Raw genomic sequence first — 24,401 nt, 5'->3', positions numbered from 1 at the left:
CTCCTGTAACCAAAGCTATAGGTCGTGATGAGCCCTACACATTATTCTAAAACGGAGAAAAGTTTGCAAACCGAATTCCTACAGGGTGGATTGCAGACTGAATTGGGGCACAACACCTCTGAAGAAAAACAAGAGGTAATTTGCTGGGAATCCTTTGTTTCTATTGTGCATTCTAAATAAATCTGCAACAAAACCCTTGTTTTCTTCTGCACCAAATGTGTACTACGGGTACTACGTTTCCTGAACCTAGTTCATTCTCAAGTGCTATGTAAATGTTTCAAGTGCTCATTAAAGTCAATTAATATGCCTGGGGTTGCATAAACACACTTGTGACACTTTAAAGACCAACTGATTTATTGCCACGTAAGCTTTCAAGGTCCAGAACCCATTTCATCAGATCCACAAAAGGCTTCTGTCGCAATAAACCAGTGCTGCAAGGTGACTTCTGTGTGTATTCACTGTAAAAGACTATCCCTCTGGAATTAAAAACAACAACAACAAATCTTGTGACATGTTAGACAGCAGCAAATGTATTATGGGCTAGAGTCCATTTCATCAGATGCAAGTGTAATATAAAAACGCACTTGTACTGCTGTAGTTATTTATTGCTAATTTCCCTACTAGTTACTGCTACTGACAACCTACTAAGTGTGATTTAGAGGAAAAAATAACTGAGGAAAAACTAGTTTGCCAATGTTCATCACTCAGAATAAGACCATCTTTCCATGCACCTGTATGAGCTGTCTCCTCCAGATCTGCCCTGTTACCCTGTGTTGTTCTAAGTACCTGTAGAGGCTTTGCCCTTGTGGCTCTTCCCAACAAGCAACACCCGGCCCCTTGAGAGTTGCAGTGCGTTTGAACTAAATAGCTTTTCTCCCACCCTCCTTATGACAATGCACAAGCAGAATGATGCAAAATAAGCAAATGTGTGGAAATTTGCTTGCCTTGTATTAATTTATGTAGAGTTCAGGACTCGAGTCACCTTGATAAAGGTGTATGTAAAATCTACAAAGAAGACAGAATGCTAGCAGGAGAGAGAGCAGTGACAACTTTTATTTCCCTGGGACAAGGGAGTGGAGTCCTCCAGGCCTCTTGGCTGGTCTCTCTAGGACTCTTTCTTCACCTCCCCTGCTCTCTCCCGGCTTTGCTCAGTTCACTGCAACTGGCCAGGCCAGGCCCTTACCTTGTGCATGACAATCTTCCTCTGAGCCGGCTCTGCCACATCAATCATTTTCTGTACCACATAGTTGGCGTACTGATCTTTCATCATGGTGTATAAGGCACTGTGAGGGCCATCGTTCATACTACACACCTCGTCAATCAGCATGGCACGCTCAGTGCGGGAGGCGTGCGTAACACACTTCTCCACAACGTTGCTGCAGCAAGGCAAAAGGGCCACAGGTTATCCGCAATACCCAAGCACAGCACCCAAAAAACACAACCACATGCTTCCTAAAGCAGAGAGGAGTTTTATACTGGATCAACAGTATATATTTTAACATTTGAATGGTGACACTAGCATCTCCACTGCTGTATGAGAATGCAGAATGGGTAAATAATAGAAATGGCCAAGGCTGACTTTAGTCTTTAGGATGCCTGAAGCTGGATGCAGACGTCGTTTCTCGTCTCCCTACCGTTCATCAAAATGCATCTGCCGGTGGCATTTGCTAATGTCAGCTCACTGACATTAGAGGCGGGGTAGTGAAGACTTGATGCATCCACAAAAGGACTGGAAACAAGAGGTGTATATACATCCTAGAGCAACTGCTTTATGCCACAGTACATGTGCACACATGGCACCTTCAACCAGGAAAGGAGGGAAGGAATCACGATGCACAAATCTGTTCCTCATAGCTCCAAGCCATTTTGGTGATACCACCTGAACTAAGCCAGTAAGAACTTCAACCAAGACCACACATAAGCTTTATATTCAAGAGGTTCTTTTTATTCTCTCTCTCTCTCTCTCTCTCTCTCTCTCTCTCTCTCTCTCTCACACACACACACACACACACACACACACACACACCAATGAAAGCTTGCACCATGGCTAACAATGGCCACTATTTAGCAGCTATGGTAAACAACTGGAAATTAAGTCTCCTATTCTGCTCACATCACACTAAGAAATCCTGTTCTAGTTTCTGCCATAATTCTTGTTTTTGGAATGGTACACTAAGCTGGATTCTCCCCACACCCTCTGGTGTAATCTAGAGTTGTGCGTGTTTGCGCGTGTTTAGAGAAAACACACCACAGGGAACACACATTACCTGGCAAACTTATGCTGACTCAGGACCAGCACATTGCCTCTAATTTCGGCCACGATCTTGCTTTTATCTTCAGGTCGCCCATGTTCAAGTACATGTTGGATGACATAGTTCCCATACTGATCCTGTTGGGCAGACAAGCAGGAGCACATCAGCTCTAATAGAACCTCGTGTATCAGAAATCCTTAGAACTCACATTGGTTTTTTTCTTTCTTTCTCTGTGACATTTGCACTCTGCCTTCCCACCATAAGGAGCCGCCTTCAAGGTGGCTTACAAACACAGCAAATGACAATAAAACCTCAAAAACTTTTTTTAAAAATAAAATAATAAAACTTCAACACACAAGAAAGAATCAGGAATAACAAGAGTGCTCTGTAAAACTCACCAAAGGCCCAGGTAAATAATACCGTCTTAATTTGGTGCCTAAAAGATAGAAGAGGAGGTGCCGCAAATATTTCTGGAGAGGGCAGCCTACAAATGGGGCACCATCACTTAACAGGCTCTGTCCCATGCCACCTCCCTCTGCCTAACCCCCCAAGGCAGAGGCAAATGGAGTACAGCCTCTTTCAGAAGATGAGCTTCAGGAACAGAAAGGTTTACACGCAAGAACGGTTCGTTGGATAACCTAGTCCCAGCCTGTTTTTAGAGCTTAAAACCAGTACTCTGAATTGAAACTGGGATCAGACTGGGAGCCAGTGAAGACCTTTAAACACTGGTAAGGTGGTATGAATACAGTGGAACACAGTTAACAACTTGGTGCTGCGTTCTGGAACAACAAAAGTTCTTAACGCTCTTCAAAAACACCTAAGGACATAGCCAAATCCAGTATTAATAACCCACAATGAAAATGAAACTACCGATGTATATGGGAACTTGTTTACATTCAGCCTCTCCTTCTCAGAGCTCATGGTGGCATACATAAGGTCTCCAAGTTGATATTTCATACAATTACAAATATAAACATTACCTTATATTTTACCCTAAACATAACTTTTGGCAATCTGGTCCTAAACCATACAATGTACACATATTTTGCATCATGGCAAGAGACTGCTAGTGGCGTTGTTCACATGTGATTTTAAGCCCAATCGTAGTTTAATTATGAACACTCCACACCTCCACCACAAGCCCAGGTTGTATTATATTCAGGGGTGTGATTGCTACCATTCTGTAGGAGCACAGAAATGACAGGACAGAAACAAACTGCAGAATGTGGTATAGGGTACAACATTCAGCTTCCAGAATTCAAAGTTTTTATTTGAGTTTCTAGTCCTTAGGAGCTGTGAAGATATGCTTGTGAAGCAAGTGAGCGATGTAGGCTGGATTCTGCATGTTGTAAGCTGCATTTTTCTATTTTATGAAATAGTGGGTTATAAATTTTCAAATAAAAGAAAGAAGCTGACCAAGGTGGCCAAGTAAGATCATATGCAAATCATTCTGGGAGTGTTTTAAAATAACTTTGGTAACAGAGCTGCCAGCCCCAAACGCTCTCAGAGGGCTTGTCTAGCTTTAAGGATATTTACAGAATGGAAGATTCCATCACAATCCCAGCACTGTGGTGGGATAAAACAGGCCCTGGAAATCTCTAGAGTCTATTCAAGCCTTAAAAGGCACAAGAGCCCCTTGTTGCAGGCAACCTTCTTTTACCCCCAAGCACTACCTGCACAAGCTGCTCTGTGTGTTGGTGAAGCTCTTCCAGGATGGGGAGAGTCTGCTCAGGTAGACAGTGCTCAAGGATCCTCTGAATGACACGGCAGCCATATGGATGGGTAGACAAGGCGAACACCTGAGTTCAACAGACACGAGTGAGGACAGGGAAAAATTCCTTATAATCAGAACAGCCTAAAGTTCAACAAACTGAAATATTCTGCAGGACATAAAAGTTATAGTATGTGATGATTATTCAGCTAGAGTGAAGCTCTGAAAAGCTGTGAAACAAAGCCTGCTCCACTTCAGAACCTTTATTATAAACAGGCAGGTGCAGCTGAGCGTTTAAGATTGTTAGCCCAGCTTTCAAAAACCTTTTCATTGCCATGATGTATATGTATCACCATTTAAAAGTTCGTGCTGAGTCCAATTCTGGAAAAGAAAAGTAGCTCTTAGATAGGAGAAGCCAAGGGTCTCCTGGGTCACAAAAGGGTTCATGAGAAAAAGATAATGCCGCTATACACCTGCTATAGCCTTTGCTCCACCAGCTTTCCTGAAAGGAGCTCCTTTGCTGTTCTTCATTGCTGAACTCCCTTACAATATACCCATTGCTACCTTTTAAACGTTGATCAAAATCTGCCTCTCCTATATAACTTTGGCTTCAGACCTTCAATTTCAGCAGGGAATTAGGAGCAAGCTTAATAACACTGAAGTGGAATACTCTCTAACGCCTGTTCCCAGGCCCAGGGCAAAATTCAGGGTGGGGTTTTGTAGTGTTCTCAGGTCAGGGGCCTATCTTTTTGGCTCACATTGCTCTGTCAAACAAGGAGCACACTATAGAATCTATATCCACTATAACCATAGCATCTTACAGAAATCCCCCCCCCCAATACACAGACCCTCAACACACTTACCTGCCCCTTAAACGCATCAATGATAAACTGCAGGGACTGGGGCTGCACACATTCAATGCACTTCTGCACAACGTGGTTACCATTCTGGTCTTTCACACACTTCAACACGTGTCCATCCAGTTCCCGGACCATCTCGTTCTATGGAAGGAGGGACAAAGAGAGAGAGAGAGAGAGAGAGAAAGCACCACCAGAATCGCAAATGGCAAGCAACACAGGGGCAGTAAGAAGCTGCCTTGAACAGGCTCAAATCAATTCTCCATCTAAACCAGTACCATCCACTGGCAGTTCTCTAGGGTGTTAGGGAGAAAGAGCCCTTTCTTATCATCTGCAAATTGGCCCTTTTATTCAACCTGCGGCCTTCTGCATGAAGTGAAATGTGCTCTACCACTCAGTTATGGCTCCATCCAAAGGAAGGAACATTTCCATCAATTATTGCAGTTAGCAAGGAGAGGATTTCCATAGCATGCTGTTAATCTGTGGGGCAGAGAGCAAGTTGGCTCTCTTCAGCTGCTGTTCCTTCTGACTTGAGAGCTAGCCACTGATCAGCACTTCTCTGATCCAAGAGAGAGGATCCAAAAGGAGGAGAACATACTTTTAAAAGTTCCTTAAGAAATGCTTTCTTCAGTAAGTTTCTGACAGAACTGATCTGAAAACTCACTCACAGTATTCCTCTCGGCCCTGAATCCTTAGCCCTGATCTCTGCAGGTTTATTACTATTTGCACACTGAAAACAGGTCACAGAACAGATGCACCATAAAAACTAACGGAAGAAAAAACAACACACACACACATAACAAAGGACAACAAGGTAACTCAGTTGAACAACAACATTCAACATCAAGTAGTAAAGTTAAAATGGAAACTTACAATTACCTGCTGGTCAGGAGGGATAAACTCAAGAGCCTTCTGGATAACTCTGCAGCCGTACATCTGCAAAGCCAAGGAGAGGACATGGCCACGGATACGTTCTGCCAAGGCAAGTTTTTGTTCCAGGCTGCCAAACTAGAGGCAATGATAGCATACAGATTAGAATCAAAATAGGATTGTTCTCTTATTTTAAGATGGAAGCAGTTCAACTACTAGATATAGTTAGCATCGTGGATATGACTCACCTCAAAGAACTTTTGGATCACATAGTTTCCAAATACATCAACCATCAGCTGATAAGCTGCCTGTAGGATTTCATTAAATACAAGCTGCCGTTCCGCTGGAGTGGCACGTTCCAGTTTAAGCTGGATAAATCTGCAGAGGTTGCAATTAAAAAGAATGGGTTTATGGTTTTATCTGAGCTGAAATTTTGACGAAAGTCATTCAGCTGCCTCACATGCTTAATTGAGGATCAGCTGCAAACTGGAGAAGAACCACAGACATATTCTGGCCTAACCCCCTGCCCTCTGTATAAAAACTCCATGCCTATTTTAACTCAGATGAGTTAAATTAGAGTATGCCACTAGCAGAGAGCTGAAGAAAACAAGCCCGACACATCCCGGTGCCTTCCACAAGAGGCATTAAGACACATCCCTAGATTCCCTGCGGATGAAGGGTCCTGGCTACAAGGAGGTTTCTAAGCACCTTCAGTTGAACATGCTAGGAAGCCCCCTTCAGACCTTCTCCTTCAACATGGGAAGGCTGAAGTGGAGTGAGCATGCCACAGGACACTACAGGTAAGGTTGATGTTCATATGCCCACTTGTCCCTACATACCTGTGAGCATTTGTGTAAAAGGGCAACCCTGTGATTTGTTCTCAATTAGCTTTCCCATCTCACCTGGATCCATGCTGATCCTGGGAGAACTCCATGATGTGCCCAGCAATCTCCCTCAGCTGTAGGTTCGGGTACCGGTTATTGCGGAAGTCCTCAAGCAGCCTGCTGCGACCAGAGGGCATGACGTCCGACATCCCATAACGCACACGTGAAGGGAAGAGTGTGCTGCTGGGGCTGAAGAGGCTGGAGGCACTGCTTGCGCTGCGATACTTGGCTTCAGCTCCAGGGGCAGCAGAGATGTAACGGCCACTTCCGTTTGGAAGCCCTCCTGCAAGGGGACCGTGATTTTAGTTTTAAAATCCTTGTCGAAATACTACAGTAAACAGGGAGCTGACTGGAAAGAATTAGGGCTGTGAATACAATGTATGTATTTTTTTTTTAACCCAGACTGCAACCAGGGCAGAGCATACTCTAATAAGGAGAAATCTAAACACTGCAACCCAAAAGTTGCATGGCTGACTGTTTCATTCAGACTTTTACATTCCCTTCCTCTTTGGCACCTATGGAGAAGGGATCAAGTGCTTCCGCTTTTAAACTAACCATACTCCCTCCTGACACTACAACTTAGGGAACTGTATTTTGTTTATACTATGGTTAGTGTGAAAAATCCAAAATCAAGCTGCGTTATAGATCCCTGTTTGTTCTTATTAACCATAGTTTAACTATAGTTCCTGAGTTTGGACATTACCGGGAACTGTAGTTAGCCTAAAAGAAAAAGCTTATTCTTGTCTGTGAAAGAGAAGGTGAAAGTGCCTGAGTGACAGGGGTTGCTGTGTCTCATTCTTGATACCACCTTACATCTTGAAGAATGGTTTAAGATGCACCTATTACCTCTTGCCCAGTGTCTGTCACATTTTTGCTTTAAAAAAATGCAAGGGTGGAAAGCTTAATGAAGCCCATTATAATGGGACACTACTCCTTAGTGTTAGCTGCACGTCATGACATGTGGCACAGCATATTATTTCAGCCTGCAGCATGATTTATTAGAAACACATGAATAAGGCAATATAGTGCAATCAATTTGTGAGTGGAAAGGCTAGGAAAGACTCTTGCCTGAAATTTTAGAGCCACTGCCAGTCAGTGTAGACAATACTGAGCTAGATGGACCAATGGTCTGACTCAGTATAAGGTGCTTTCCTATGCTTCTGTTTAAGGATTAACTTCTATAGAAACCCACCCCACAAATACACAGATGGCACTTCTTCTTTGTCATTCATGTAAGTCCAGATTATTTTCCTTACAGTAGATTAAGTGCAAGACATTTGGAACATACCATGTGTGTGTGGTGTTGTTGTAAATAACTTGCAGTAGTTTCTCCACAACAAGGAGGACATGAAATGATGGCAAAATATTGAGAAACTCGTCTAACAAGTACATTTGTTGCCCAGGGGGAAAAAAACCAAATGTGCTGCTTCTTAGAGCCTGTTTATTCTATCATGTCATGCAACATGGACAGCAGGTTTAAATTTTAATTCTGGATTTCTTGGAGGATCAGAAAATCTATTAAACCTTTTCAAAAATTTGAATGTTTTTCATAACTTGTAACAGGGAGATTAGGCTATGGGTGTGAGGTCACACCAACAATTATGAATATATGACATTCAATTTCTTTTAGAATATGCAGAGAGCAAGCCAAATAGGCAACCATGATGGTTAAGCAGTACTTTACCCAAACAATGGGCCACAACTGAAAGCATAAGTCCTTTGCTCACAAACACAGCCCCTTCACTATGAGCCATGATTAAACCAGGAAGCCTCTAACCAATCAGTTTTCCTATTTCATCTGACCTTGGAAATCATGATTACCAGGCTCTTGGAATAAGGTCAAATATTAAGCCAACTTCAAACTGTGGTTTAATAACCTGCCTTCTTCCAAAGCTGGTTATCATAGTTTCCTGGTTGGGGCAAAATGGAAAGCTGGTTAAATCAGGGGCTTTCTAGTTTAACTGAAGCTCAGAGTGAAGGGACATGTGGAAACAAAAAGTTCATACATAGCTTGTTCTTGGCCTATCTCCTAAGCAGAGATATGATTTTCCCAAACTGTCTCTCAGAAGCATGAAGACAGACGTCCCTATTTCCACCCCAGAGCAACAGCAGTAATACCCCCTTACCAAGGTTTAAACTGGAAGAAGATCCGTGGGAAGATAAGGGTGGTGGTGGAGTCTGAGAATGGCCAGGTCCTTGATTAGGCAAAGGCATGCCAACAGGCCCCGGAGAAGAGGAAAACCCAAGGCCATTATAAAAACTGTGCCCAATAGGAGTCAGGTTGCTAGATGTCCTCTTGTACAGGTCGCTGCTGCCCGTTAGAGAGTCTCGGCGAGAGCCACTGCCTGTATTAGAGTTTGCAACTGCGAAAGGAAGAAATGGGAGGATAAATATGATTGGGGCTCTGAACAATTGGGAAAGGGAGGATATGCATATTAACAAGGAGAGGTACTACGCTTTGGCCTAGGAGAAGTGCAAACAGAAGAAATATGGAGATATTTGAACATGACATTTAAGAACTCCTTAAAGTTAACGGAATGCCCAGAATGAATAGCTTTCTCCTGCTCCACATTTTACACTGTACATTTGATGGAGAGCTGTACGAAACAGTGGGAATAATGCTGGGAATAAGATGGAGGAGGGCTGGCTCCAAATCCCCATTTGGCAATAAAATTTGCTGGAGGGCCCTGAGCTAGTTATTGCAGGACAGCTGTTTAGAGAAAACAAGGAGGACCATATGGACTAGCACCCCTAAGCTCTTTTGGAGAAAGGGCAGAGAAAGAAAACATTCCTTGGTACATACGTAAGGCATGTGGCAACTGAAACCATCAGACATGATCTACAGGAAGTAGATTTCTGCTGCTGGGTATATCAAGGGCACAACAGTTCAATTTCTTCAGAATTGATTTGCTTGTTCTCGCCCATCACACACAGCCCTCCCCTCAAGACAACCACAACTCCTACCTGCTGTTCCAAAGCCTCCCAGCGCAGACCCCAGTGTAGCACCAAGGGAACTGCTGCTCCCAAAGCCAAGGGAAGTGTTGGCAGGCTGGGCAGAGCCCTGAGAAAAGAGCGAGCTGCTCTGGGAATTGCTTGTTAGGGAGTTGTTGCCATAGAAGGAGCTGGATGCCAGGTTGCTGGTGGGCTGCTGCTGTGGCTGCGGCTGTTGAGTCCCTAGAGGGCGAAATGGTCCATTGGTCGTTCCTCCTAGACCGCCAGCAGCACCATTTGCTGAAGCAGCAGCAGCTGCAACTGCTACCAAAAAGAAGGAAAAAGGTTTTTTAAAACAAACAAACAAACAAACAAACAAACAAACAAACAAACAAACAAACAAACTGCAATTTGGGAAACATGCTTATAGTGTGCTCCCGTTTTACATTTCCATCATCTGTGCATCATCACCTGTTGTTTACTCCAAAAAACAGGTCAGCAACCATTTCCACCTAGCCCCTAGGTCAGCAATTCCCAGGTGTGCCGCAAAGCATAAACGTAACAAATTATAAAGGTTCCCGTAAGCCTGAAGTTAGAAAAGGCTGACTGCAACATCTCTGCATGGATTTACTGCTCTGACCTCTCTCTTTTCAATCAGCCTCCACAGAGGTTAGCAGTTGTGTTGCCTCTCTTAAATCAAGGGTTGCCTCCTTTCCTTTGTTATCACTTCTGAGCTCGCCCCATCCCAGGCTGGAGGCAGCGCTGCTGGGCTGCTCAGAGCATAAACGGCCCTTACTCTTCAGCATGCTAAGAAGCAGATCTCTGAAGGCACAAGTGATGTGTGCCTTTAATTTCAATTTGAGGTAAAACGTTAAGAAAAAACCCTGAGATACAGAATTTTTTTTTAATGTTGGATTTTATTTTTTTTTACTTTGGCTTACGGCAGCCTTCACCATCTTGTTGCCCTCCACACATGTTTTGAACTACAAACTCCCATGACACCCAACCATTGGTCATGCTGGCTAGGGCTGATAAGAGTTGTGGTCAAACATCTGGAAGGCACCACAATCGCCACCCCTGTCTTAGTTGCTACCAACAATGCATGGGCCAGGCTTGGGGCGGAAGTCCTGCCAGAAGCCCACTGACTATGAATGGTAGACCTCAAGTCCTGCCAGGAGTCCTAGTCTACTGCCATAGACTATTAACATGCATTCACTTCTCGCCAGGAGTCCTGATGTACTATTTTCTCTGTTTTCCTTCAAGTTTACTTCAGGAAGGAAAAAATGGCTCAGGCGCATGCATTTCTGAACTCTGCTGCAAATTCTGATGCTATGAATTCATCTAGGTTGCCTGCTATTCCCCTGGCAAACCACTTCGTCTAATGGTCCTGCTGCTTCTCTGGCAGTTTTCCTAATGCATATGAAGAAAACTATTATTAGCTTTTCTCTCATTAGCAATTGGCTAATGCATCTTGGCTTGATTTATGGTCAAGGTATGTTGTGTTCCAGTTTGTGCTCTTTTCACCTCTGGTGGTCTTACTAAAGCAGGTGCCCCTCTCCAGATGTTTTGGACTACAATCCTCTTTGATCCCACTGGAAATGGGCCATGTTTCCAAAACATCTGCAGAGCACCAGGTTGGTGAAGGCTGCCTTACAGGAAACATCTGTGCCTATTACCGTCTCTGGCTTTTCAATCACGCCAACATTTTCAGGTACTTGCTTTGTGTTTTGCCATTTCCAATTTATAGCAGTATGCATTTTACGTAAGCCTTTATTGTATTGGTCTTAAATAAGCTCTGGATGTAATGAAAGGATTTAAAACCTCCCAACTGTCTTTTTTTCAGCTTTCCATAAAATTACTACCCTCGTTATGAGACATCCCTTCTTCTAAAATTAAATGTAATTGTATTAGACTGTGTATACAACTGACTGCTCACACTGATGCAGCTTTTGATGGCGCTCCTCACAAAGTGGTTCAGTTACTTTTACACTAGGATCTTGGGCAGCACTTAAGGTTAAGTCAAGGCCTCGCCTTTTCCTTCCTCTCTTTATGTACATTCATTTATCATGTCAAGAAATATTGCCCACACTCGTCTTCACATTTGTGAGGGTAGTTAAAATCACAGCTGCAACATTTTCTGCTCTGGCTGGGCCCTGGGATGAGGCCAAATGGTGTGGGAAGAAGAGAAACAGCTCATTCGGTAAAGCATAAGCCTCTTAATCTCAAGCTCGTAGGTTCGAGCCCCACACTGGGCAACAGATTCCTGCATTGCAGGGGGTTGGTCTAGATGTCCCTTGCGGTCTCTTCCAACTCTGTAATTCTACACTACTTTATTTTAGCCAGGTTTTTTGAACCACAAAGCTTTAGCTTGTGACTTTTTAGTTTAGTGTGTGCTGTGCCTTCCTAGACATGTAAAATGACACCACCTTCAATGTTCAATATAATTTGAATTCTATAGGAGGGCCATTGCTTCAATGGATTTCTAATACACTGACTATATCAATCACGAACATACGGAACTACAGGAAATCACTGCTATCCCAAACTATTATAGGGAGACTTACCTGCTTGCGCTGCTGAGGAACTGATGATGACAGGAGCAGGGGCCACTAGTCGTACTGGAGCTCCTAGGCCATTCCTAGCCCCTGTATTCACCACAAGAGTACCTGTTTGGTCATAGTAAGCTGCAGGAGCCAGTACTGGATAACCTACAAAAACAGGTCAGTTAATCATATTAGAGACTTTACATAACACTCCCCTCTACTGTCTATTAAACACAATGCCCCCAATGTGCCCACTGTCCACCGCCCCGTAAAAAATTCTAGGCTCCTTTTAAAGCTTAGGAAGATCTGCTGCTACAAGGAACCAAAAGCTCCTACCTGGCATTCCTGCTGCCAGCCCCTGCCCAAAAGCAAGAGCCGAGTTCACTGCTGCTGCAGCCACTAATGAGTCAGTTTGCTGGCCCTGTTGGTTTTGATTTGGTGTCAAAGGGCGCTGGCTGGCTCCTCCACGGAGAACCTAAGGCACAGAAAGCAAATGGAGTTATGCAATCCTAATAGTTGGTTAGCCACAGTGGTCTGGGAATATGACTGCCAGTGGCTACTGCAAATTTGATTATGGCAAGCAACAGGAAAAGCCTCTAGTATACACCAAAGGTTTCATACATTCCGGTGGCTTTTCAATGGCAGCACAGAGAAACAAGAGGGTGCCGCTTTCAAAATACTTCGTCTACATTCTGTGCTGCCATGCTACATCAGCGTCATAGGTTGGAGGGGACTGCAAACACACACATTCTAATCATTCCCAGTAAAAAAAAGAAAAGAACTTTGTAGGGTACCAAATACAAAGAAGAAGACACTCACTTTGCTGCCATAGAGCAGGAAGTGAAAAAGCAGCCTCATTGGTTACTAGGAGAAAACAAACACTGGCTACCAAGCGCTGATGAAATGTGTGGACTTTTGACTAATCGAGAATTAACAGACTGAAGTCCGCAATTCTACAAACTTCTAGAAGCAGATCTAATTTAAAATACAGTCTGAACTTCCTTTGGCAATAAATAGCAATAAACTTTTTTACTTCAGTTTTACCGAGGGAGGTCTTGCAATGGCTATAGAATTTATTACCTTTTCCATGCTATAAAAATATATTCCTAAATATGCACTCTTTTCTTGGATATATCAAAAGGGGATGGATGCATTTTCAATGGGCAAAGGAAGAAACTGGCAATTTTTAACATTGTTGCTGCTTTCTGTTACAGCTAGGTAGCCGTGTTGGTCTGCCATAGTCAAAATAAAAAAATTCCTTCCAGTAGCACCTTAAAGACCAACTAAGTTAGTTCTTGGTATGAGCTTTCGTGTGCATGCACACTTCTTCAGATACTATCTGAAGAAGTGTGCATGCACACGAAAGCTCATACCAAGAACTAACTTAGTTGGTCTTTAAGGTGCTACTGGAAGGATTTTTTTTATTTTGCTGCTTTCTGTTTAAGAAGGTCCAGCTCAGCACACCTGAGTACAAAGCAAGATTCTCATTACCGAACAGCGTTCTCAGTGAGGGCAAGAGTGTCATCACTGCCAGACCTTTGAGGACAACTGGGGTGGCCAAAGAAAAATGCTCTTCTCCCTTACTATACACAAATACACATAAACACGTTCTACCTGCCAGCTTTCAGTAACCTAGCCCGTTGATGCTACACTAGCACAGCAGGCACCAACCAACCCCAAATGCCTGAGACAACCCTACCAGATCCATGGTCCCTAACACTGGGACCATTGTTAAACCCTGATTAATGAGCAACCTTCAGAATTTTTGTTTATTATTACTTTCACATTACATATTTCCCTCCAAGGAGCTCAAGATAGAGGTATAATTAGCCCCCTCCCCTCCTCTCTCACATGCTTTTATCTTCTTAACAACCCTGTGAGGTAGGCTACACCGAGAGACTACAACTGACCGACGGTCACAAAAAGTGAGCTTCAAGGCTGAGTTGCAATGTGAATGGTGTCTCCACAGACCTAGTGCAGCACTGTTAACAGCTACAACACACTGGCTCTGCAGTACTCTCTTGTAGCAAGTTCAGAAAAAATGGATTCTGATTTGCTAAATTGATCTTGAGACGTTTTTGCTACAATGTAACCATAATCTACATTTTGCAATTTTAAACCCACTTCTTGCCGTACTAAAGTCTTAAGGGTTTACGAACTGTCAGCACACACCCTCTGCTGCCACCTCCACCTCAAAGATTTCATCTCTTCCCTGGAGGAATTCACAGCTTTTTCAAGTCTATGCTCAGATGAAGAGGCTTTAAATCCCCTCCAAGGTAAACTAGGCATGAAAGGGCAACCGTGTATATTCATTTGTGCTTCTGCCCTGTTCACATAAAAAGCTAAATGTGGGAGTCAATTTCTTTTTCTACATGAAATACAGCATGCAGGTTTGGGAAGCGAAACCTTATCTTAGCTCCTCATCCTTTCCACACTGTGATGCACTGCTTCAAGCACTTTTTGACCAGCTCAACTTCAGTACAGGAAGTGAGACAGATTGCAGAGGGAAAATGCCTGAAGCAATGCAGCTCAGCAAGGTATGGAGAGGGGACATAATTTAAATTCCCCTCATTTGCATGCTCCTCTTGATGTCAAAAAAGATGAACTCATCCTCTATAGTTTGTGTGTGAATGGAGCAGCCACATTAATGAAATAAACACAACTGCATTGCAATATCTAGGTGCCTCAGAAGGCCCCTTTGCCCCTTTTCCAATTTGCCCATTGATTCTTTGGAGCCTGGAAATCAGAACTCCACATGAGTCGCTAAAGATGATCTACCCAGCAGCCAACAACTGTGCCTCTCAAAACACCACAAAGTCACCCAAAACTTTTGCAGTATCTAATATGGGTTTAAGACAGGAATGGGGAACCTGTGGCCCTCCAGGTATTATTGGGACTCCCACTTCATCTCTACCCCAACAAGCATGGGCAGTGGTTAGGGATGATCACAGCCATGGTCCAACAGTGCCTGGATGGCCACAGCTTCCCCATTGCTGGTTTAACAGAACACATCACAGAGAATCTACCTCCTTCTTGACTGGCCCCAAGTTATGCAGATGAACTAGGACATATGTAATGGGAGCAGGGGCAGCTTAAGTACATTAATCCTTAGGCAACAATTCCACTTCCTCTTTTCAGCCCTGCCTGCAGCAAGAAAGGCTCGTGTGTGTGTTTTTAAAAAAGAGCTGTGCCTGAAAAAAGGCTGCAGATTCAGGCCAATTAATGGCTGGTGCAAAAGCAGGCTGGTGCTCACCTGTTGCTGTCCTTGCTGCGTCTGCTGAGCGGTCTGCTGATTTGAGGAATTTGTTGCAGCTGCGGCAGCAGCAGCTTGCTGTTGGAAGAGACTGGCAGGATATACTCCCCAGGGAGCCACTCCGTAGTACTGATGAGGGACAACTGCAGGACCTAAAATATCAACAGAGGACTGACTTTATCTCCTGCTGGTGCTTTTGTGCAATTCATTAACAGAACAAGAGCTGTGAAGGGCCAGTGGTTTTGCTTACTCCTCCATGGTGGGAGTGGGGGGGGGGGTGGAATAACAAAGCTATTGCCTCCATTTCCAATGGTCTGCCACTTTCGTCAGAAAGAGCACTGCAAGTCTTTAAGAACATCATCCACCTGCTCAGATAAAGTATTTCACCTAAGATGCTTTTGCTTCCCATTCACCCAATTGAAAAGTTCTAATTTGGACCTAGCAAAGGTATTCTAGATCATAAAGCTTTTCAGATCACTGTATGTTTACTCAGAAGTAATGTATATACTTTTTCTACCAAGCCTTTAAACCTTGTAACAGACAGGATTGTCTTATTGGTGCAAATGTTTACAATGCCTTGCTGGCATTACCCCTATTTGAGATGCATGAATAAAAGGCAGAGAGCGAATATGTATGAATGTGTGTGTTTGTGTGTGTGTGTCGTTCTCATACAGAAATAAAAAAATGCAGCTTTTTCTAGCCATTCACACCCTTTTCTGTTGCTGACATTTGACCAGCTCACAATCGTACAAGTCCCATTTGTCTCTCATCCTTTTCATGGTCAAGCACATTTTGTCAATTTATGCCATTTTCTAGTTTGTTCAGCCAGCAAGTGGGCACTTTTCAGCAGCAGCCTTCTTCAGTCTTTAAAAACCTGAAGCACCCCATGCTGTACTTGTATTGTTATTTCTTCTCTCAACCATTTCACTGGAAAGGTCTTTGCTCCCCACCACCCTCCACTGCTGCTGTTTAGCCTGGCTTGGTTCCCAATTCAGCCTTTGAAAAGGTGCTGGATGGCAGAGCTTTGTATCATTCTGTGGCTATTGCTGGTCCAAACTGCTGCCCGGTGACATTTCAGCATCTACTTATTTATAAACATGCTACATTGCAGGTACTGAAAAAGTGACAAGTCCCTGATGTTTTCTTGCAGTTTACCATAGAAAGCCACAAATTTCCAAAAGTTCACCAAATCTTTCAGGGCAAAAAGAGACAAAAAATAATAATTTTTAAGTAAAATTTGGTTTTTATTTATTTTTTAAAAACACATAACAACCTCATGTTCATTTAACTGGAATAGCCTGGGAAATGAAATCTAAACACAATACTAAGGGATGGTGTAAAGTGTATGGATGTCCTTAATGTGTCTTTTTTGAAAACATCTAAAGTAATAGCTGTGGAAAGGAATCATTTCCTTACTTGTTGTTTTTAGAATTATCCCCCCCCCCAATGGCAACAGTGAGGAGGAGGATTGTAAGGTTGTCAGCAAAAGGCCAACCCCCGTGCCATGGTCCTGCCAAAAACTAGCCCCCGCCACCCGCCCCTCAGGAGATCAATTATAGCTCTTCTAAATGGGATTTTTGCTGGGACTGTAGCATTGGGGGAAAGGGTTAACCCCCCACCCATGTGGCTGTTATTTTAGACATTTGAAGTAAAATACACATTAAATGCATTCACACATTTAATGTTATGCCTAGTTTGACTCAATGTGTTAGAAGTGAAGGCTACACTTATAATGACTTAAAACTATAAAGAATGACCATCTGTCAAACACAGCGCTCAATATTAAACAAATTGAGCTAAAGGTCTTTTCCTTTGTTAACAAGAAATCACAGGGAAAGAAAATATACATTTACAGAGTGTCAACATGCATATAGGTATAGAGGTGATCTGGCTGATAAACAATAGCATCTGACAAAATAACTCACCAAGGACTCCTGCATAAGCTTAGCAGCCAAGGAATAAAAGGAGACGTTCTCTTGTGGATCAGGAATTGGTTAAGTTGCAGGAAGCAAACAGAATGAATAAATGGACAGTTCTCTGAATGGAGAGATGTCAAAAGTGAGTCCTCAAGGGACTGATATTGGTACCTGTCCTTTTTAACTTGTTCATAAACAATCTAGAGTTAAGAGTGAGGAATGAGGCGGTCAAGTTTGCTGATGATACTTTGTTCAGGGTTGTTAAAACAAAAAGAGATTGCAAAGAGCTCCCCAAAGGACCTCTCCAAACTGAGTGGGCAGTAAAATGACAAAAGCAAAGCAATGTGAACAAGTGTAAAGTGATGCATTCAGGCCCCCAATTTTTTTTTTCATTTCATGGGGTCTGAACTGGCAGTGATTGATCAAGAGCGAAACCTTGGGATCACAGTGGACAGCTCAATGGAGATGCCGACCTGGTGTGCCTTGAAAAAGGCAAATTCCATGATAGGAAATTCAAGAAAGGAACTGAAAATAAAAATGCCACTATCATAACACCATTACACAAATCTATGGCACAACCTCATTTGGAATACTGTGTACGGTGTTTCTGGTCGCCTCACTTCGAACCGGATATTGTCAAGTTGAAAAAGGATCAGAAAAGGGCAGCCAAAATGATGGGAGGTGGAACAATTGCCTAAGAAGAAAGGCTGCAGCATTTGGAACATCTTACGTTTTGGGGGAAAGGTGAGTAAGAAGTAACACGATAGAAGTTTATAAAATTATGTACAGCATGGAGCGAGTGGATAGGGAAAGGTTTTCCTTCCTCTCTCATAATACGAGAACTCCTGGACATCCAAAAAAGCTGAATGTTGGAAGATTCAGGACAGATACAACTAAGTATTTCCTCACACACCACATACTATGGAACACATTCACCCAGGAGGCACTGGTGGCCACCAACCTAGATGGTTTTAAAAGGCGATTTGACAAGATTCATAGGGGAGAAGGCTGTCAATGGCTTCCTGCCATAAGGACCATACTCTGCCCTCCAGTTAGGAGGTAGCAATGCTTCTGAATACCAGTTGCTGGACACCACAGTAGCCAGAACGCTCCTGTGCTCAAATCCTGCTTGCCTGTTCGCCACAGGCATATGGTCTGTCTCAGTAAGAACAGGACGCTGGATCAGATGGGCCACTGGCCTGACCCAGCAGAGCTCTTCTTCTGTTCTTATGTACATCAGTTTGATATTGGAGGTCAGGGACTAGTTGCTCATCACAGAAACTGGGATCCAGAATATGACATCAGAAGAGGACATCCTGTACCTATCCAAGACAATCCACTAAGCCTGTTTAATCTCTAGGTGATCCTATTCTCCTATCTTACAACCTCTAACTACCCATGATGTAGTTTAAAAACAGAAACAGTGCTTTTCCAAGAGAAGAGAAATAAACACATTCGTGTTATTGTTTGGCTTCTAGACAGACATAAATATTCATAAACTGAAATCTATGTTTTGAAATAAGAGTGTCTCTGTGGAGTAATTAGCATCTAGATACCACACTAATATTTGACACAAGTTGTGAATAAAGCTTATTAAACAGGCAATGTTTAATGTGCCATTTGCTAAAACAGTGAAAAACGTTTTTTTTTTTTTTATACAGTTAACATTTGCCTGGATAATGCAGACAAAAGCCCCTACTTGATCCATAAGACCAGGTTATGTCAAGCAACTTTTGTTTTGGAAGTTATCTGAAGTTTAGACGGAAAGCTTGATTTTAATTAAATGAATAAAAGATCAGTTCTTTTCCCATGGCAATTTAAACCATGATTTAAAATCACCTAGATTTTAATCAAACTCCTCCCACCCCCATCTGTGGCTAGATAAATGAATTGCCAATGCTATTTTTTTCAGATTACCTGCGTGTTTGACTGGGGTGTTAACAGTCTCTAATTAAATGAGCTGTTGATACCAGAGTATCAAATTAATGTTTGTGTGTATGCTGGAGCGAAAAATGTAATTTGAATTTACTGAAGTAACTAGCTTGCATTGACTGTTTCTAAAGAGGGAGTTGATAATTTGGTTTTTCCTGGCCAGAAAAAGAAAAGAGATCAGTAGACAGAAGCTGAAAGCATGCTTTTGAACTTACTGCACGCATTCATTACATGCTTTTGTCATCTGAGTTACATGGAGTTCAAAGGTATATGAATAGTTCTACATCCTCTTTTATACTGGATAAAAATATTGCTCTTCTATTTTGGTGGGAATTTGAACCCAAGCTTGCTTAGCTGAAGTTCAACACTCTGTCCCAGAGCTGGATAACCTGTGGTCCTAAAGGTGCTGTTTGACTACAACTCCCATCAGCCCCAGCTGACATGGCCAATGGATAGGGATGATGGGAGTTGTAGTCCAACAACAGTTAAGGAGGGCCACAGGTTCTGCATTCCTGCTCTAGCTACTACACCACACTAACACACAAGCTGAAGATTCATGGCTGAGCAGGAGTTTGCATCCAGGCTCCAAATAACCAAAGCCACCACTCTAGGCATTCACACAAAATCTCCCACGTAGTCATAATGACAGCACAAACTTCTCATTGTCAAAAGATGATAGATCAGCACGTCACACATTTACAACCCATCCCACCAGCTCTAAAAGGTGGGCACCAGATTGTATTGCCATTATACTGCCCCTTCCCCATAACTCCAATTCCATGCTTCTCTAGTAACATATGTATTACTAGAAGGGAAGAGAAGAATGAGCAGCGTTTATCAACCACCACCAGCATCTATTCAAGGAGGGCTTCAAGATAAAAGTATGCATCTCCTTAAAATAGTTTTAATATTGCAAGTAGGTGAAAATTCATGTCCGGCTCAGAGCAAATGAGTACTTACAAAAAGCTCTCATTATAGAATCAATGTTCTCAGTGAGGGCAAGAGTGTCATCATTGCTAGACATGAGTAAACCAATTGATATAAAGATAAATAGGGCCTGAGATAATGGGATTGGCCTATGTCATGGTAACTCTACATAACAACAGCATCCCATGGTGGTGCTCAAGTAACCAGGTCCTTGGCCATGTTCCATGAAATTTCCTATATTTAAACACATTTTGGGACAGAGCCATGTGAGAAGTGCCATGCTTTCACACCTCCACTTTCCAAAAATTATGGAAATGGCCTCCCAACTGTTGCTGTCTCAGAATGGGGCAGAAATAGGTGGAGTTAATCATGTGCTCCCTCTTTCTATTTCCAATTCAGGTTCAGCTGCTCAGACTCCCGCCTAACAGCTGGCACTCAGGGTACTGCAGCAGCAGCAGCAGAGTCCACTTTCCCATGTACCCTCCAGCCTCTGGCCAGCCCCAGAGCTTCAACTCCAGATATTTTGGCCTGGATTGGGGAAAGTAGGAGAGCAGCAACTGGAGGCTTTTTAGAGGATGCTCTCCACTTCATTTCAGTTATGCACGCGGAGGCCCAGAACATAACCTGTGCTTAAGTGGGGAGACACTTGTATAACAAATAAAATAGCCCCGTGGCCCCAATATTTAAAATGTGGTTACGAAAATGTCATCACAAGCCCTTTATTAAAAAATCCCCTGTACCATGGCGATCCTGCTATAGTTTCTCATCTCCCAGACCAATTTCGCAAGAGATTATTGATGAACGCATACAATCTAACTTATGCTTTAGACAACGTTGCGTATCTGCTGGACATCCATCTGATATTTCATTTTGAAAGGGGATACTTCCTTCCCACAGAAGTGCAACAGTATACAGTAAAGGGGGTGGGGAGAAAGAGCGTTAACCCCAGCTGTCCAAGCCTTGTATGACTTCCCTTTATTATCTTAAGCTTGCTATGGTTTCAGCTGCTTAAGCTGTGAAGATGCTCGAACACGAGAGCCCTTGCATGCAAATAAGACCTACATGACCCCAATTCACAGGATCACTTTTGACATGGTGTTCAGTAGCAAAAATTGAGCCAAACAACCATGAGCAGAAGAAAAACAGTGCTATGATAGGTTGGTGCTGTAACAGGTCAGTTCTACCGTTGTTCTCATGCTGCTACTTGTGCTGCAGAAGCAAAACATCTTTGGGTTCAGTTTTATGCTTTGTCATCCAGTGCTCTACTGCAAGGTGTAAAAACTTTCCACCCGTGAGCAGGAAACTCCCTAAACTTACAGCATTATATATAGATAGATAAGATAGACAGATATTTTTAAAAAATAACCATACATCTCATTAAGCATCTCACCTAACGTTGCAGCTGCGGCAAGCCCTGCCGCATAGGGGTCCGTTCCTGGAGGAGCAGCGCTGATGATGTACGGATTGGGCACAAAGGCAGCAGGAGCTAAACCTGCTGAAAACATACCTGTCAGTAAAAACAAACTTGACTAGAACTGCAACCCTACCAAAACGTGAGTGTGTGTGTGTGAAAGATTGCGTGTGTGCGTGCGTGTTTTGGAGATTGAGCCGATTTATCTACCATGGAAAAAGACACGGGTCTAAAATTTGAGCTGTAAAAGTCAGAAGCTTCACTCAGAAAACAAGCGATTAGGGTTGCCGTCTCTTAAGTCTCTTAATTTCCATTGACTAAAAAGGTAGCCATGATTAACTGGTGGGCATGAACTGAAGGTGGCAAGTGATGTCTTGGAGGAGTCATGCCCTTCCTCTTTTGTAAGAGAATGCCTGTTGTAATACATGTGTAAATCATTCAAAAGGAGAGCATTCCCCCCCCCCTTTAGAACAGTACCTCCCAACCTGGTGCCCTACAGATGTTACTGCGGCTTCAAATCTCATTAGCTCCAGCCAGCATGGCCAATTGTCAGGGATGATTTTGATGATGGCTCAAAATATTTAGGGGGCACCAGGTTGTGAAAGGCCACATTAGAACAATGTTGTTGTTTTTCTCTCATCTGCAGATCTAATTGAAGATGATACAATTTACTGACCAAGGTTTCTTTAATCAGATGAGAGCATGTACAATATACAAATTTTCACGTTCAGCTGTAAGACGTTGAAAGCTTCCTAGATTTTTGTGTCAGCTCTGGGACGCAGTGAAATTGAAAAGATGAAAACCACTTCATAAAAACAAACATTATTCCAGGGATAGCTGGAAATTAGTCACAGCAAACATCACACTAGCATCACACTAACTACTTCTACCAAGAACCTTATTACTCATGTGTGTGTATCTTCCTTTGTGACTCTGAGAATTCTCTTAGAAGAATTCAGAACAATGCAAAGGCATATTAATAATAGACTGGAGAAGTAGGAAGTCCTAAAACAGACAAGATACACACACTGGCAGGATACAAAAAGAAGCAGGGGGCACCATATGGGGACACAATATGTGCACACTGTGAGGCATGCTTTCTTGTGAAGCTGTTTGCACCTCGGAGGCAAGCAGCTGTGCAGTTTACAGAAAAGCTTGCCTCTTCAGGAGAGAACATCTGTAGAGAAGTTAGGGGGTGTGAACTTTTCTCTCAGGCATCCACATATCCCTTTCTGTGATGCCAACAATGAATGCAAGGAATATTAAGTGGCAAAACAAAATAACTGAAGGAAAAAACAAGCAAACAGATGCCTGTATGCCCTTGCATATACATTTCAAAATATGCATGACAACATATATAAATCTTACAAAATATAGGTTAAATGGTCTTTTGAAAATCTAGCATTAAATAAATAAAATGCAACACTGAAGTTCTTATGGAAAATTGTACTGATCACAATTTAAAAGGGAATGTAAACCCTGGAGGTGGAAGTGATTATCCTTACATACAGTGTTTGGGTCAAACCCAGGAATTACTTATTTACTCAACTCTCATTATTAATTGCAAATATGGACGTTTGCCCTTCGACCAAACGCCCATATAAGCAATTACATGTATATCCATTTTCTAATGGTGCAAAGGAAAGAACGTGAGAGCAAGGTAACAAAGAATGTATTCAACCAGTTTTGTTAGGAAAACCAGAAATAATGGGCATTGCTAATCCACGTTGTTGGGTCTATTCAAAGAGGGCTTTCAGGAGAAAAACACAGAATTATTTAACTACAACTGGTTTGAATATTGCAAGTAGCCCATTCATGTCTGGCTCAGAGCAAATGAGTACTTTAAAAAAACTCTCATTACAGAACCAATGTTCTCAGTGAGGGCAAGAGTGTCATCATTGCTAGACATGAGTGAGCCAAAAACATGATGCTCACACCCCTCCAGAGTTACAAACAGTGGAATCTCAAACCTTTTCAACCCCCAATCCCACCAACCCAAGTTCCTATATTACCCCTTGTGTTACCCTTTCAAAACAAATGAATGCTGTTTTGAAAGAAGCTCGGAGAAATGCTGATGATCAACAGAAGGCAACCTGGACTCTACTGATAAACAAGGGACTGAAAGACTTACCTATGTGCGGTTGATGAGCAGCTGCCAATGCATATTGCTGTTGTTGTGCTGCTGTCAGTTGCTGAACAGCGAGTGCATTCGGTCTTTGGAACAGCTGAGAAATCAAATTTAAAGATGTGTTTTACAACTCAGTTACAATGGAGTTGTGTGAACTTTTCTCCAACGGGGCTAAACTTGGTAGGCACCAGGCCTAGGTCATCCAATTAAAGCCTAGTCAGAAAAGATTCAAAATGTGTCTGGCAGGTTATTTTCAATCCAGTGCTGTTAATGTTATGAATGTTAGCACCTCGTTGCCTCAGAGGGTCACAATCTGCTTAGAGTTACTCTCATATTTCTTTCTCACTTTCTGCCAGTCTAATGCCTGCTTCGAGGAGGGCGGGGCGTCCCAAGCGACAACTCTGTATGCAGTCATCAAAGAGCTAAGCTGCATATTTTCTCAGATTCATGGCCCTCCTGAGAATGCAGCTGTGGCTCCTGCCACAAAAGGACTGTGCCACGAATGGGTGCAGAAGGATCTTACAATAATAGAATGAAGTGGAAAGCACATGTAGGGTAATATTTTATAAAATATACACTTCTATAAATTAGCTCTCGCTACATGGGTCCTCCTACACTTTAGCCAGCAAACCAAAGCTGATGTTCATTTACTGAGCGGAGTAAGCTCCTCAGCTATGATGACCCTAGCTTTGAAGTGCACAGCCTATATGCTTAACCCATAGTGCAAGTGCCCAGAGCAGTTAGAAATATCAAGGGAGGGGGGAAAGGATGGGGATATCCAGCCGT

At 42.8% G+C, this 24,401-nt stretch overlaps 1 protein-coding gene and 1 long non-coding RNA gene across 8 annotated transcripts in view; one reads left to right on the top strand and one right to left on the bottom strand.

The window, feature by feature from the left end:
- Positions 1-24,401, top strand: part of LOC308591360 — a 329,063-nt gene that overhangs the window by 150,305 nt on the left and 154,357 nt on the right. The window lies entirely within an intron of this gene.
- The window catches only part of PUM1 (pumilio RNA binding family member 1), a 52,634-nt gene that overhangs the window by 1,864 nt on the left and 26,369 nt on the right, over positions 1-24,401 (bottom strand). For 3 of the 7 annotated variants that reach the window (XM_081201915.1, XM_081201917.1, XM_081201916.1), the window contains exons 8-21: positions 23,619-23,712; positions 21,467-21,583; positions 15,302-15,453; positions 12,385-12,523; positions 12,070-12,213; positions 9,539-9,829; positions 8,701-8,937; positions 6,593-6,857; positions 5,939-6,068; positions 5,694-5,828; positions 4,827-4,964; positions 3,926-4,051; positions 2,268-2,389; positions 1,184-1,376 (exon numbers count right to left, since the gene is read on the bottom strand). In XM_081201915.1, coding sequence (XP_081058041.1) covers positions 1,184-1,376; positions 2,268-2,389; positions 3,926-4,051; positions 4,827-4,964; positions 5,694-5,828; positions 5,939-6,068; positions 6,593-6,857; positions 8,701-8,937; positions 9,539-9,829; positions 12,070-12,213; positions 12,385-12,523; positions 15,302-15,453; positions 21,467-21,583; positions 23,619-23,712 — 2,283 coding nt within the window. The remainder of the gene's footprint in view (positions 1-1,183; positions 1,377-2,267; positions 2,390-3,925; positions 4,052-4,826; positions 4,965-5,693; positions 5,829-5,938; positions 6,069-6,592; positions 6,858-8,700; positions 8,938-9,538; positions 9,830-12,069; positions 12,214-12,384; positions 12,524-15,301; positions 15,454-21,466; positions 21,584-23,618; positions 23,713-24,401) is intronic. The other 4 variants (XM_081201918.1, XM_081201919.1, XM_081201920.1 and 1 more) reach the window with 4 other exon arrangements.

Source organism: Podarcis bocagei (assembly GCF_964188305.1).
Source record: "Podarcis bocagei genome assembly, chromosome: 7".
Taxonomy (NCBI): Eukaryota; Metazoa; Chordata; class Lepidosauria; order Squamata; family Lacertidae; genus Podarcis; species Podarcis bocagei.
This window is presented reverse-complemented; position numbering and strand designations above follow the sequence as displayed.